This window comes from Argentina silus, assembly GCF_951799395.1.
Source record: "Argentina silus genome assembly, chromosome: 7".
Taxonomy (NCBI): domain Eukaryota; kingdom Metazoa; phylum Chordata; class Actinopteri; order Argentiniformes; family Argentinidae; genus Argentina; species Argentina silus.
Genome location: NC_139661.1, coordinates 1,094,957 through 1,110,916, shown reverse-complemented (window position 1 = coordinate 1,110,916; position 15,960 = coordinate 1,094,957). Strand labels below are relative to the sequence as shown.

The following is a 15,960-nucleotide window of genomic DNA, read 5'->3' as shown; positions in this document are numbered from 1 at the left end:
CTAGTGGGAGTCTTATGGTCTATGCCTAAAGACGTAATGTGGTTTCAGCTTTGTTTGGGCCAGGGGGTAGAGCAGGGATAAGTCGCTCTTTAGGAGTGTGATTGTAATGTTTCTTTCGGACTGAAAGGGGAAATATGTGAAACAGACGTCAAGTTGCTGCAAACAGTAACCCCGCAATTCCATTTGCTCTGACCGAGCCTAGAACTTGCGACCTCTGGTTTGCCAACACACGTGACCGTCTCCTCAAATACCCGATGTAAATCAGCTACACTATCGGGTGGGGGTATTTGAAGTTGAGGAGTGAGCCATCTCAACTCTGTTACACATAGTTGCAACCAGAAGCTTGCTTTGAGCAAGGGGGTTGACTGGAGTTAAGGCGTTCTAGGGGTCATTGTATGAGGGCAAAGATATCCAGTTCATGGCTAAAATAAAGGTGCACTGCTTTTCTGGAAAATAGTATGTGAGCCACAGTATACAAGGTCCACAAGAAATAACATAAAAAGACGTCAAAACCTTAGTTTACCTCCTAGCATTCATGACTGAAAAGATGGTCTGAGACTGGAAGGGTAAGGGTTATAGTTGTTCTATTTAATTTCAATGTAAGTGTTTCATAGAAATTCTAAGTAACTAAATACGAATATGTGACCACTAAAGGGAAGCCCCTGAGGAAAGTACATACATGGCACGCATGCACACAGCCTGTATTCAGTTCTAAAGCACATCATGGCATACATTTAATTCTGGGTCTCTATTGGCTATATTGAGTGAGTGGCAGTGTGGGTCATTTGATCATAACTTGATCTATATTTGCTTGTTAGCTGAAGCTAACTCTACTGTAGTGTAATCTACTGTAATGTTGCTTCTTATATAGGCTACGCACAGATCCTTCTGTCTCGCCTGTGAGCTGGATGAGAAAACAAAGTGACAATTAATGTTCCCAACCAAGGCTGATGAACAAAGATGTTAACCGGAAAACGAGGGATTTGAGAACAAGGAAATCCTTCTGTGTGCCATCATACTGCACATATACTGCATTGCAAGACATAATGTTAATGTGAATGCTATGTCTTTTATTTATATACCCAGGTTTATATTTATTTTAAATACATACAAAATGGCAATTAAACTTGGTCTCATTGAGGTCAAATCTCCTTTTTTAAGAAAGACTTGGTCGACCTTCTGGTCAATTTTCCTTGAGGACAAAAAGAGTGATGCAGAGTGTGGGTCAACTAGCTGGTTGTACAAAAGCTAAGCAGACGTTTGCTGTTGAAAAAGATGGTAGGAGTAAAAGGTAGAAAGACACCAAAAGTCCTCTCCTTCATCCTTAATTAAGAGCGTTTGAAACTGTGATTGTCACCTTTGAATTGTAGGGATCACAGTAGAGAAATGGATGAATTCAAACACGTGCCCCCTATGTGAGAGGCGGGAGCACCATCGCTACACCACCCTCTGTGATTGATGTGTTCCTCTATTGTCAGTATGGCTTGCTGGCCTCACCTGGCTTATGAGCTGTACAATGAACTCCACCACCATTTTGGACTCCTTGTTGAACATGCCCTGCCATAGCTTGTCCACCACGCGCTGGGTGAAGTAGAATACATTGTTCACCAGGATCTGGTAGCTCCCCCCGCTGGTGATAGGCAGAGACGCGTCCTCGCCTGGATAAGGGAGGGAGGGAGAGAGAGAGAGAGAGAGAATTAACATGTATAAACCATTGAGTAATGCATTTACAATGCATAACACATTCTAATGCATGTTTACTACACTATTAATATAAGACAAATTTTTATAAATAAAGGGGTGAAAAAGTATCTAGACTTAACCTGTTATTACATTAAATGGTTCATTCAAATGCGTCAAATATAAAAAGGATAGTCCCCTGAAATTACAAATTCACCTCAATTTATTAACCTAAATTTTTGTTAAATGTTATTTAACGAAAATAATGTATTAGTTATGCCATTTTGTGGACTCTTTTGGCAACAATTAATGAATTAAATTAATGGCCGTAGAGTGTTTATGAAAAGAAAAAGATCTCTTGAATGTATCCTTATTGTTAGTGCTACCGCTGCACTCCTCTTGTTCACATATCATGAACATATTATGTATGGACATGTTATGTATGGACATATTATGCAATCATCAATGGGCTTGCTCACTGTGTCAATGTAGAATAGCTTGTTATGCTTTCAAATGAGAAGATGACAGTTCTAATACAGGCAGATATACACTCACTGAACACTATATTAGGAACACCTGTACACCTTCTCATGGTGGAGATGGTGTAATGGTGTGGTGAATGTTTTCTTGGTACACTTTGGGCCCGTTAATACCAATCAATCATCGCTTGAATGCCACAGCCTAATTGAGTATTGTTGCTGACCATGTGCATCCCTTCATGGCCACAATTTACCCATCTTCTAATGGCTACTTCCAGCATGATAATACACCATGCAAAGGTCGTCTCAAACTGGCTTCATGAACATGACAATGAGTTCAGTGTTCTTCATTGACTTTCCCAGTCACCGGATCTGAATCCAATAGAACACCTTTGGGATGTGATAGAATGGGAGATTCATAGCAATAAATTTGGGACTGAGTGAGTGGTGAAGCCTGTTCTCCAGTCTGAGTAAGTTAGTTTAATCTTGTTCTAATCAAAGTGCTGTTGAGTTGTTTGTTTTGTTGTGGCTATCCTGCCTTAAGCTCTGATAAGTAGTTTCTATTGAAAGCCATCTGTTTAAAGTCAATAGCTGTGAAGTGCTGTCAATCTCCAGTGGGAGGGCCTAAACACTATCCTGCCAGGTATTTAACTCCTGCTCACCCTGGACCAGGACTAATACATTTGGGATTGAGTGAGTGGTGAAACCTGTCTGGTCGTTAACTGATCGTCAGGTGGGAGGGGTTGCTACCCTGCTAGTCATCAGCAATCACAGAATCTGCATTTATATCGTGATGATCGCAGAGCGACAACCTCTGTGACAGCCTCCTGACACTACGACGAAGGAGTCTATCTGTGGAGTCCATCGAGGAAGGCCTGAGAGGAAGGCCATACTACTAAGTATTTTAATTCTATTTTGATAATTTCTTAGTCTTAGAGTGTATTGAGCCTACCTATATCCTACTTTTCCCACAAACCCTCTCCCTCTATACCGGCAAAAAAATCACAATGTGCTTTCTCCCCATTCCTGTTATTTCATCCATCAGGAGGACACATCAACGCTACACCTCCAACCGCAACCCTTCCAATCTAATTTACCCACCATGCTCAACTGACCACGACCTCACTGTCACGGGAGGACCTTGGAACTGCCAGTCTGCGGTCCGGAAAGCAGAGGCTATCTCAGCCTATGCCTGCTTCATGTCTCTCCATTTCCTTGCTCTCAAAGAGACATGGATTACACCGGATAACACAGCTACTCCGGCAGCCCTCTCTGATGCCTACTCCTTTACTCATTCCCCTAGACTCTCTGGTCAAGAAGGAGGAACATGACTCCTCATCTCGCCTAAGTGGTCACATAATGTCCTTCCCCTGCCACACCTGTCCATTTCCACCTTTGAATTCCATGCTGTTTCTATCACCTCCCCTGTCAAACTTCACATTGTTGTTATCTATAGTCCTTCAGGTCAGCTTGGCCACTTCTTAGATGAGATGGATGTCCTTCTCAGCTTCTTCCCTGAGGACGGCACACCGCTCACACTACTGGGTGACTTCAACATCCAGTCGAAGAAGCTTCACTCGTCTGGAGCACTCGAGCTCTCTCCTCCTTCGGCCTCACCCTGTCCCACTCTCCTCCCACTCATAAGGCGGGCAACCAGCTCGACCTTGTCTTCACAAGATCCTCCCATACCTCAAACCTCACTGTTACCCCTCTTCCGGTTTCTGATCATCATTTCGTATCCTTCTCCCTCCCTCTCAAATGCTCACCCTCCCAGCCAGTCTCTACCCACACTGTATCCTCTCGTCGCAACCTGCGCACCCTCTCACTCACTGCTCTCTCTTCCTCTGTCTTATCCGCCCTACCCTCTGAATCCTTCTCTCTTCTTTCCACTGATGCAGCTTCCTACACCCTCCTGTCCTCTCTCTCCTCATCCTTCGACTCTCTCTGTCCACAGATCTCAAAGCTGGCATCATCCACTCCTCATGTTCCCTGGCTGTCTGAAACCCTGCAAGCTTGAAGAATAGGGCTCCGGGCAGCTGAGAGGAAATGGAGAAAATCTGACCCTTATCTCTCTCTCCTCCTCAACTATACCTCATCTGCATCAGACTTTGTCATCTTTGTCATCTGCCGATGACTTTGTCACCTACTTTGAAAAGAAGGTTGATGACATTAGCAGCTCCGTCCCTCTACCTCTCACCAACAATGCTACCTTTCCTCCCAAACCCACTGTGCAACACCCAGTCTCTGGTTTATCAGATTTCTCCCCCCTCTCCCCTGACGATGTTCTAAAACTGGTCACATCCAAGCGGGCAACCACCTGCCCCCTCGATCCTACCCTCTCCCCCCTCTCCAGTCCATCTCCAAAGACCTCCTTCCGTTCCTTACCACTTTAATCAATTCCTCTCTATCCACAGGATCTGTCCCAGCTGCCTTCAAGACAGCCAGAGTCAAGCCTCTTCTCAAGAAACCAACTCTTGACCTGTCTGCTGTCCATAACTACAGACCGGTATCCCTTCTCTCCTTCTTATCTAAAACCCTTGAACGTGCTGTCTCTAACCAACTGTCTAACTACCTCCTTCCGAACAACTTCCTCGACCCTCACCAATTCGGCTTTAAAGCTGGGCACTCAACTGAAACTGCTCTCCTCGCTGTCACAGAGGCCCTCCACTCCGCTCGAGCTTCCTCCCTCTCCTCTGTTCTAATTCTTCTGGACCTGTCCGCTGCATTCAACACAGTAAACCACCCGATCCTTCGCTCCACCCTCTCAGAATTGGGCATCTCTGGCTCTGCACTCTCCTGGTTTGCATCCTACCTGGCCGGTCGCTCCTACCAGGTGACGTGGAGAGCCCTAACCACTGGTGTCCCCCAGGGCTCTGTTCTTGGGCCTTTACTGTTCTCTCTCTATACCAAATCTCTCGGCTCTGTAATTTCTTCACATGGTTTCTCCTACCACACCTACGCAGATGACACTCAACTTTTTCTCTCTTTCCCCCCCTTCTGACTCACAGGTGGCAACACGTGTCTTGGCATGTCTTGCTGACATTTCTGCTTGGATGTCAGCCCACCACCTCAAGCTCAAAATTGACAAGACTGAGCTGCTTTTCCTCCCAGGGAAAGTCTGCCCTCTCCAAAACTTCTCCCATACAGCCAAGAACCTTGGGGTGATCCTTGACAACCACTTATCCTGTGCGGTGAACATCACGGCGACAGCACGCTCCTGTAGATTCTTCCTCTACAACATCAGAAGGATACGCCCATTCCTCACCAGAGAAGCAGCACAACTTTTGGTCCAAACACTTGTAATCTCTTGCCTTGACTACTGCAACGCACTCTTGGCCGGACTCCCCGCCTCCGCCATCAGACCTCTGCAGCTCAACGCTGCTGCTCGTCTGGTGTTCAACCTCCCCAAATTCTCCCATGTCACGCCCCTTCTCCGCACCCTCCACTGGCTCCCAGTAGCAGCTCGCATCAGATTCAAGACCCTGGTGCTCACCTACAGGGCGGTAAAGGGAAGAGCCCCTCCCTACTTGCAAGCAAAGGTAGTCCCCAAACCCCTGCACGATCACTTTGCTCTTCCACCTCGGCTGCCCGCCTGGCACCGCCGCCTCTACGTGGATGCCGCGCCACTCGGTCACGGCTTTTCACTGTCCTGGCGCCCCGCTGGTGGAATGAGCTTCCCACCACTGTCAGGACTGCAGTGTCACTACCGATCTTCCGCCGTAGATTGAAAACCCATCTCTTCAGGCTACATCTTAACAGTCCTTCCTAAGACCTCTTCACCCCCACTACCCTCCCTGTACTAACCCTAACCCCAACCCTTGAGACCTCTTAAACCCCACTTCCCTCCTGTACAAATTTTCTCCTATTAATAAAAAATAAAAAATGCCTTCTGGCATTACGACTGCCAATGGCCCCTGGTGTGAGCATTGATTACTTTGTCTTATGATGACTGTTGGACAGATGATTCACTTACTTAAACAAATGTATTTGTTGTAAGTCGCTTTGGATAAAGGCGTCTGCTAAATGCCAGAAATGTAAATGTAAAACAGCTTGAAAGTGCACATGAAAAATCTGCAGGAATTGCGTGATGTAATCATGGACCAGAATCTGAAAGAAATGTTTACAACATCTTGTGGAATCAATGCCACAAATAATTCAGGCTGTTTTGAGAGCAAAGGGAGGCCCTACCCAGTGTGAGTATAGTGTTCCTAATAAAGTGCTCAGTGGGTGTAGATGAATAAAGAGCAGGTGCTGTGTTGAGCTCCAGGCCTCACCTAACAGGACGTCAGCAGCCAGCAGGTGCTCCATGACGCTGTCAAGAATGTACGACTGGAACTCTTTCTGCTGGGTCCTAGTGGAGCGCTCAGGAGATGCCTGGACAGAGAGAGACACACGCAGCTGTTAAGGTTCACATTTAGATTTAATTTACATCTTTTTGTCACTGGTCTACACAAAATACCCCATAATGTCAAAGTGAAAATCATTTTCATAATTTTCTCTTGATCCTGACAAACATCCCAGTCCCTGCAGGTGACAAGAATACCCATAACATGATGCAGCTACCACTATTCTTCATACGTGGGATGGTGCAACCACCATTGTCTTTTAGTCAGTCTGGGTGGGTTGGGAGTCTTTAACTTCAAGAAGGGCCTATCATTGGTTTTTATTTGTTTATAAAGTAGTTAATATAAAACTCCCATTTTAACTCACATAGTTGCTTTTATGGCAGACACACTTTTCAGAGTACCGGGCCAGGTCCCAAGCTCAGCTAACCCTTAAAGTTCCACATGTTCCATCAAATCGGCCTTTCGTTTTTGTGCCCCTAATACCTGGAATAACTTTCAAAACGTGCTCAAACTCGATCATCTTGTGACTCAGTCGGTTTAAGACCTTGATAAAAGATCTGTCATCTGAGGAGTGTATGTGTATTGACTGTTTATTGTTTATATTGTTTAGTATTGTTCTCATTGTAAAGCACTTTGAGACATTTGTAAAAATGTATTTGATTGATTGAATGCTTTTAATGTAAGCAAGCATAGCTCCCCTGAAAGAGAGTCCTTGGTCTCAGTGGGACACCCCTGCTAAAAAGAAGTTAAATAATTATCAATGGATTTTACACAAAAATGTAGGCTAAGATCCATTGAATATTTAATGGACTAAATTGAGTGGTCAAGCAGTCTCCTGATTTCTCAAAGGAAAGAGAAATCCTTAGCTGAAAGGAGAAATTATCAATAATCAAGTCCAAGTTTTTGTCCACATGAAGGTGAATTGACACTGAAATACTCACAACAGATAACAGCTAAAGGTTATTAACATTCTTCCAGTCTTACCTCTAGCAGCAGGTCTATGATGGGAGTCTGCTTGCTGGCCGGGGTTATGCACAGATTGTCCATGATCAGAACCCTCATGAAGTCAAACACGTACTTCTTGGCAGGGTGATTGGTCAGGTAGGTCTTGGAGCCAACGTTACAGTATTCTGATTGGCTGCGGTTCATACCTGTATCGGCGGCGAAGGCTTTGAACTCCTCGGTGGGAGAGCCAGCCTCATCATCCAGGTCACTCACCTGAAGGGAGGGAGGAGGAGGCCTTCAAGTAAAGCTAGACAAACTACATATGGGTCATTCCTTAAATGAGGGGGCAAAAGGTGTGACCATTTGGGTCAAAATGTCAAAGATAAAATCACAGATAAAATGTTCAGTAAGTAGCTCTGTATGTCTAGTTTCAGGAATAGAAGTCATTGTATGCAGAATTGACAACATGCCTTACACACCTCACCTACACATAACACCATTACTAATTTTTTCACATTAAAACATTTCTTTCCAAAACATCGAAACATCATTAAATAACATTTATTTTTAATCAGATAATGAACTAATGAATAAATAATCAAATTCAATCATATTTCAATTATTTCATAAAAGTTATAATCTAACAAGAAAATAGTTGAGTATGTGTGTTTGTTTTTCCGCACGCACACACACATACACACACACACACACACACAGAGACAATGGGCATACCATCTCAGAGTAGGGCCTGATGTTGAAGGGGAAGACACTGGCAGCCAGGGCACACAGGAACTCTGGGCTGTGCCACATGGGTGCCAGGTCAGGCACGTTGTGGTAGAGGTACCGGAAGAACTGCATCAGTGTGACGGGGTACTCTCTCAGCCAGGAACCCTCCTCCTCAGACTGCCAGGGCTGGGGACACACAACCATGATACACAAAGAGACAGTTCAATAGGTTTGAATAGCTGTGATAACAATACTCTTTCAACTGTGACTGAGCAATGATTGTGAGCTTTGCACTGATGTTTTTTCAAATCAACACACATTTGGTGGTAGAAGTGGGATGGTGGTGGAAGTAGGGTGCAGATAGCTTTCTTATAAAAGTTATAAAAAACATAATCTTTGTGTCAGAAGTGGACAGCATTATGTTGAAGTGGTATACCAGTACCTTAACGTAAAAAAAATAAAATAAAAGTATATATTGTAACTAGTGTAGTGCTATAAAGAGTACACATACAGTGCCAAAAAAAGCACTGGTGAGCTCAGCAATCATGGGCTGGTAGGCCAAGGAAGATTTCTACAGTGAATGACCGAAGAATGCCCACGATAATTAAGAAAACCCCCAAAACAACTGTCCCACAGTTCAGGAACACTCTCCAGGAAGTAGGCGTGAATGTGTCTGAGACTACCATCTGCAGAATATGTCACCAGACAAACTACAGACACTTCACTGTAAGTTGCAAACCACTAGTTATCCTCAAAAAGGATGGTCAGGTTACAGTTTGCTAAAAAGTACATAAAAAGCCTGCAGAAGTCTGGAAAAAGGTCTTGTAGACATATGAGATGAATATTATCATGTACTCATGGTACTCATGGTTCGGGGGAGGGGGGGGGGGTTATGATTTTGGCATGAACAGCTGCCATTAGAACTGGCTTACCTGTCTTAATTGATGATGTAACTGCTGACGGCAGCAGAATGTGTACATGAATCAAGTACAAGCAAATGCCTCCAAACTCATTGGACGGCACTTCATCATACAGTAAGACAATGACCCCAAAAGGGAGTTTTTCAGAATCAAAAAGTGGAAAGTTCTTGACTGGCCAAATCAATATTCAGATTTAAATCCAATTGAACATGAATTTAATTTCCTGATCATACGATTTTAGGCAAAAAGACCTCAGAACAAACAACAACTGAAGATGGCTGCAGTACAGGCCTGGCAGAGCATCATCAGGGAAAATACCCAGCGTCAGGTGGGATCAATGGGTCACAGACTTCAGGCAGTTATAACATGCAAAGGATTGTCGACCAAATACTTAAACATGAGTGCTTAATTTGGACATTATATGAATCTGCCCCATTACTTTTGGTGCCCTGAAATAGGGGGACTATGTATAAAACAGGTTTTAATTTTTAAATGGTGAAACCAATATGTACACTAATACCATCATATAAAAGCTGAAACCGATACTTTAACCTCATAGTAATTGTTTGATTTCAAGATTTTGGAGTACAGAGGCAAAAGAAGAAAAAAACACTTCACTGTCCCATTTGCACAGGGCTCTATATTTACTTTGAGTTTCCCCATGTATGTAGCCATCAATTAAACTAAATATATAAATAATAATAATATAAATATAATTCAGGCTACTGTAGTTGTTGATCAGGCTTTTTTTCCTCTGTTGTGGTATTATATCGGTACCGAATATCGTGATACTGAACTGGTATCGAAGTTCAAAATTCTACAATCGTGACATCAGTAATCATAATGCACCAACACTTGGTGGTAGCAGTGGGATCCTATTAACTACCATGAAACAGCCATGAGGGCTACATTCTCCACCTGCTCCTCATCCTCACTCACCAGGTTGAGCATGCTGCGCAGCATGGCCAGCAGGAGGAAGGCAGCTTCGGTGCACACACTGTGGATGGAGCCCACCACCGTGCCGCTGGAAGCCGGCACGCCAAAGATGAACGTCCAGATAGAGTCCAGGTCAAACTGAGAGGGACAGAGAGATAGGGTAGGGTAATACATAGTCACGCACACACACACACACACACAATGAAAGGCATGTAGTGGATATATATGGTACTAACTAGCATGCACCTCCTAAGGGGGGGGGGGGGTGGGGTTGTATACAGGACTAGCATGCACCTTTATTAGGGATAAATAGGTCAAATGGTAGATTAGCAAGGAAAAGGGGCTACTGTATACGACCATGTAACTATTACTGTATACACACCTTCAGCAAGAGCGGTTAGTAAACTGAAAAGTGAGCTAAAAAGTACAGGATGAATATTCCGGAAAGTTTAGTAGAATGAAAAAAGGCTTGTGTACTAACATGTACCTGCAGGCTGTCTGGCAGCTCTGTGACAGGCTGCTGCAGGAACAGCGCCATAAGCAGGAAATAGAGTTCAGGCACGTTGGTGTGCTTGGGCAGGAGAGTCTGCAGCACGGGGAAACCTGGGAAGTGGCACGCGTCTCGGTTTATCTCCCGCACTGTGGAGCGGCCTCCGGCACTGCGGCCTACGTTGAACCCTGAGAAGAGGCGAGGGAAGGGGGGTACAGGGGAGGAGAGGGAATAGATATGAGTGGAAGCAAGAGTTGAGGAGCAGAGGTGGCGAGAATCAAGAGTACAAGTGAAAAGGAGAGGAAAGGAAGGGCGGTACAATAGATGAAAGAGTGAGATATGCCAGCAACGAAGAGAGGAGCAAGAGATAGGTAGGAGTGAACAAAGGGAGAATTACAGTCAGGAAAAAAAGGGGGGAGAGAAAAGGAATGAGAGAGAAAGGGGAAATTGGGCAGAAGAGAAAGGTGGATTGAAGTCAATCAAAGGACACAGCAGTCAGCATATCCAAGACATGGCTTCATTCTGTCTGTCATTTCCAGACACTCACCCAGCACAGTGCCTATCTTGTTGGTGAGCACAGAGTCAGTGTGGTCCAGCCAGCCCCCTCCGGTCAGGCCCTCCTTGAAGCGGCTGGGGATGGCTTGGTTGCTGAGCAGCACCACCAGGATCCAGAGGGCGGCGGTCACGCTGCTGGAGTGCAGGTGCTCCTCCATGAACATCAGCAGCCAGTCGAAGCCCAGCGTGCGCACCAACTCATCGCAAGCCCTGCAGGGGGCGACATACGCACCAGTAAGGTGACATGGGGGGCGGGGGAGCCAGAGGCTCAAACTGTGAAGGCCTGATATAAATTTGCATATTGAGGTTCCCAAAGTGATGATCTAGTACCAGCTTGCACCAAAATGAAGGGTTAGAATAAATAAAATCACACATAAAAAACACCTGAATCCTGTCCCATTGAAAAGTACTCCATTAGGCCCTCCAGTCATTATCAAACTCGTTTATCAATCGTTTGTTCAAGTCTTGTGCCTATCCCTGTATCAAAATACAGCTACTTTCCCTGCATGTGGTCTATCTCACAATGTTGTGTGTACTTGCTTTTACTTGAATGCTTATTTTAATTGCATTATATGATTGTAAATAAGAAAGTTCATGGACTTGGGGCTTTGTTTAAAAGTCAGTAAAAGTGTTTTAGTGTGAGAATGTGGCAGAATGTGGTCAGGCCTATGCTCTATATATGGTCGGTAGCAGCAGTGACAGTCAGCTGGAGGGAGGCAGGCACACCTCTGAGAACTTTATCAGTCTGTGTAATTGTGGCTTGCACCAGTGGGACTGCTTTAAAACTGAAGTATTCAAAAGCCCTGGTAAGATTGACAGATTTACCCATCAACAGCACAATGTACCTGCATTTGGCCGGTGGCAGGTGTTCATTTAGGGTTAAAATGGGATGCATTTTTGGATGCAGTGCATATAAATACAGAACTATTAAAAAGTCCCTCTGAAGTTGAAGTACATTGATATGTGGTGGAAGTACCAGAGATGTACGTAGACTTACTGTGCGTTAACTGTGCACTTCTCTTTGGAGGTGAAGAGCAGTTTGAGCAGGATATCCAGCAGTCGGTTTCTCAGCAGGATGAGATTGGCTGAGAGGAGACCACCAAAGTCATCATCGTTCCCTGGAAACACAGAATACTACTGTACTGTCCACAGATAATATAATACAGTAACTATAGTCAACTTACATTTGAGCTTTAAGTGGCCTAAATATCAAGATGTGTTCTCTGTCTGCAGTATGTTACCTCCATCTATCTTCTCCTCATTGTTGATCTCCATGACCACAAACTTCTCACACACAGCAAATGTAGGCAGAGTGGAGGAGATGAACTGGCCAAACCTGCAAAAAAGAAAGCAAAGACCCATAGGTGAACCACAAGGAGATTTAACCCTTTAACACCCGATGTTGCATAAACACCTGGTAAAATGTCTGTACGCGATCAATTCACAGAAGGAAGTTTTCTCTGAAAAAAGGTGGAAATCACAAGTCTGTAAACAAAGAAATTCTGCTCCTCTGAAAGAGTCTTGTACGTGGTCAAAGGGGTGAGTGTCTGAAATTCAATCGATGTAAAATGCTCATAAGATGTCCAGAGATGCAAGAATACATTTTGTTAAAAAAAGAAAAAAAAAAAAAAAAAAAAAAAAGTATAGTCACTTGAAATTAAAATGTTGCATATACGCAACATTAGACATTAAGGACTGTAATCACACTTTCATGGAAAATAATATGTTTGTGCCTCATAGGATGAATGACAACTCATCCGGATCTCTTCATCACACATATGAGAGTGTTAACTATATCTTAAAATAAAGAGAGACTTTTTTCCCATTAAAAAACCATAGACAGATGAAAAAATGCAACATTGCATAACTATTGCAATGAGTGTCAACATTTTAAGAAATTTTCGAGACGTGTTATGTGAGGTCTCCTTGGGCAGTCATAACCACTGCTCAATTTTCACGCAAGGAAAACTGGGTCTGGGTTAATTGGGGCTGTAGACAGATGTTGTCTCCTATGAATGATACAAGCTTACGTGATTGATCGACAAAGGCATTGATACAAATGGGTCTGAAAAAACTCAAAACTGGGTCTGAAAAAAACAAAACTAAGGATTTGTTCAGTAAAAGAAAAACACAATTACCTCCATTACTCTATCATGGAGATAAGCTTTGAATAATTAAGCTTTGCTTAATTTCAAAGCTCAAGGACAGCATTAAAGGTAAAAAAAAATAAAAAAAAATCCTTTAAAAATAAATACACAAATATTTCAGATGCATGTCTCCTGCATGCATCTGTGGTGAGGGTCTTTGGTGGTCTTACCGGAGCAGGTCGTAGGGGTTGGGGAAGCCCTGCAGCAGCAGGCTGAGCACATTGCTGATGGCAGCGATGGTGGGCTGGGACAGGGACGTGTCTCTCAGGGTCAGTAGCAGCTTGGGGATCAGCTGGAACTCCCGCAGGAGCTTGGCGTTCTTGGCTGCCTCACTGTGAACGGGGGAAGGGAGGAAGGGTAGAGACAGTTTGTATACACTTAGAAAGCATACAGCACACTACACGCAGTTTTCTTGAAAAAGGCCTTATGGCTACAAAGTCAACATTTAAGAACCTCCTTCCAAAACCCCTTGTTTTTATCAATAATACAGTAATAATACCAGTTCACTAGTGGGGGTACAAACTTAATTCATTTTAATGGGGTTAATAGGTACGTAAACTCCAGCACTTACCTAGACTCAGTGAGGAGCTCGATGAAATGCTCAAACAGAGACAAATGCAGCTCATAGGGTGCATGGAGCCAAACCTGAGAGAGGCAGAAAACTGTCAGAAAATGTCTTGATGCTACATACTCAATACCAGAGTGGTAGCATATGTGAGAGTGGCTACATTCAAATGATTGGCTAGTCTTAAAGCATCTATCAGTGACTTATGAAAGAAGGATCATCAATAAAATATAAACTATTGTGAAAATGCATTTTAAAACGCAAATAGCACCAGATTTTTATGATTTATTGTACTCAAGGAATTCCTTGAGTAGCATTTCTCTTCAAAACATGATTTGGAGCTATACATCATTTGTTTACACAAACAATACAGTAAATAAGCCCTTATTTCTTTGATTCTTTGATGAAAATACTTGTTCTACTCTCATAAAGGTATTGAAAACAGCACCTTCATCAAAGATATTGTAGTGAAAAAGAGCGAACGATTCACTGCTCTCCGACATACAGTAAGATGGCAGAGTGCATGGGTCAACTCTACAGTGTAATCTTTTCCTCCCATCTCGGATATGCCTTTGGTTTGGATTGGATTTTTTAACTTTGAAAGTCAAGTGAGTTTAAGTTAGCAATACTGTCAGACTGGCTTAGCCAGGCAAACATGGCTGCTTAGGAACATGCTCCATTGGTATAATGTAAAGGAACTATTTAGACTCCATAAACCATGTGACAGGCGTTAGCTAATAGAAAACTGACCCCCTCAATGCCGCACCGTGCTCAATAATATGGTTTTGGCTCCAGAGATGCCATCTTGGCTCTGTTTGGAGCAGTTACACTTAAGTCCATTAGACCAAGCCTCACCTCAAAGTCACAGAGCAGGTCCTGGAACGCGGTGGAGTTGGGGATAATGGAGGTCTCGTGGCCGCTGTCCACCGTGCCCACCAGGGAGAAGGTCAGGTGGAGGATATGACTGTTCAATAGAGAGCGCTTCTTCTTCAGCAGCATGGCCAACAGCTAGAGCAGAGTCACAACAACAAACTCTGTTACATCACGGTTCTACATAACTACGTTTGCAAGGACTATAGCAAGTGGGTTTGCATCAGTAAGTACAACTGTTGACATTCCAATGACGCATGTTTATTTTTTTGGTCATTCACCTCGCAAAACAACCACCAGGGGGCATCGTTGAGCATGATGGACCTGTAGCTTGAGTTGTTTCAAACGTGCTGCGTTTTGTACAGTATCATAGCCTCGGTAGGGTAGTTTGGTCTAGCTTTATAGAGTGGCTTCACTTTATGGTGGTGATAAGAGCTGTGAAGAATGTTTGCGCTGCCTTTTGATCCATATAGCCTTGGTAGGCAAAAAAAGTTTGGTCTAGCTTGTATAGTTTAACTTGGATGTCCGATGAATTTATTGAGCCCAAAACACTGGCAGTCGCCACTTTTATCAACAAAAAGATCACTGACAGGTTTGTGATTTTTTATTCACAGTCTTATTCACATATTTTCAATTACTGCTGACAAATCTTTTCTTTTTGTTATTTGTGCATACATTGTATTGGACACGTGATATGTATAAACAATTGAAGGTTGTACTCATCATAATAAGATAGCCTTTCGCAATCACTTGATCGTTTCAGATTAACAATCAAAGCAGAGCAGTTATAGGTATCACAATGGGAGGGGGAGGGAGAGGGGACTCGCTCACACAGTCGCGATCAAGCAAGAGAGCGGGAGAGAGGGGGATACAGCAGAGCGTGTCCAAAACTAGAGGTGCATTTTTTTGTATGCCGGTGCGCTCCTCCCAAATAGCAAATGGCATTATGATGAATAATATGTGAACAAAACAAGATTATATTACATTATTTTATTTGTTCCATATTTTAACGAAAATCAAGATTTAGCCGACTGATAGTTGTTCTCTATGACAACTGTAGCAAACGGACCTGTGTCAACATATATATATATATATGTGTATGTTTATAAAAAAAAAGGCGTGACAATTTATCCATCTATAAGTTCTATACAAAATAAATGCATTATCCGTTTGTGCTGTAGCGATTACAATTCATAATTTAGCACATTACGTGTCAACTCATTAGTGATCAAAATAATTGACTAAAACACTTTCCAGAAAATTTAAATAATCCGATGATTATCCGATGATGTTATTGTTTG

The 15,960-nt window shown here is 43.4% G+C and overlaps 1 protein-coding gene across 1 annotated transcript in view; it reads right to left on the bottom strand.

Moving 5' to 3' along the window:
* Positions 1 to 15,960, bottom strand: part of wdfy3 (WD repeat and FYVE domain containing 3) — a 116,525-nt gene that overhangs the window by 31,553 nt on the left and 69,012 nt on the right. The window contains exons 24-35 of the mRNA XM_083674199.1: positions 14,645 to 14,797; positions 13,796 to 13,869; positions 13,395 to 13,556; positions 12,319 to 12,413; positions 12,075 to 12,195; positions 11,070 to 11,287; positions 10,520 to 10,710; positions 10,036 to 10,170; positions 8,183 to 8,362; positions 7,490 to 7,723; positions 6,434 to 6,533; positions 1,498 to 1,658 (exon numbers count right to left, since the gene is read on the bottom strand). Coding sequence (XP_083530325.1) covers positions 1,498 to 1,658; positions 6,434 to 6,533; positions 7,490 to 7,723; positions 8,183 to 8,362; positions 10,036 to 10,170; positions 10,520 to 10,710; positions 11,070 to 11,287; positions 12,075 to 12,195; positions 12,319 to 12,413; positions 13,395 to 13,556; positions 13,796 to 13,869; positions 14,645 to 14,797 — 1,824 coding nt within the window. The remainder of the gene's footprint in view (positions 1 to 1,497; positions 1,659 to 6,433; positions 6,534 to 7,489; positions 7,724 to 8,182; positions 8,363 to 10,035; positions 10,171 to 10,519; positions 10,711 to 11,069; positions 11,288 to 12,074; positions 12,196 to 12,318; positions 12,414 to 13,394; positions 13,557 to 13,795; positions 13,870 to 14,644; positions 14,798 to 15,960) is intronic.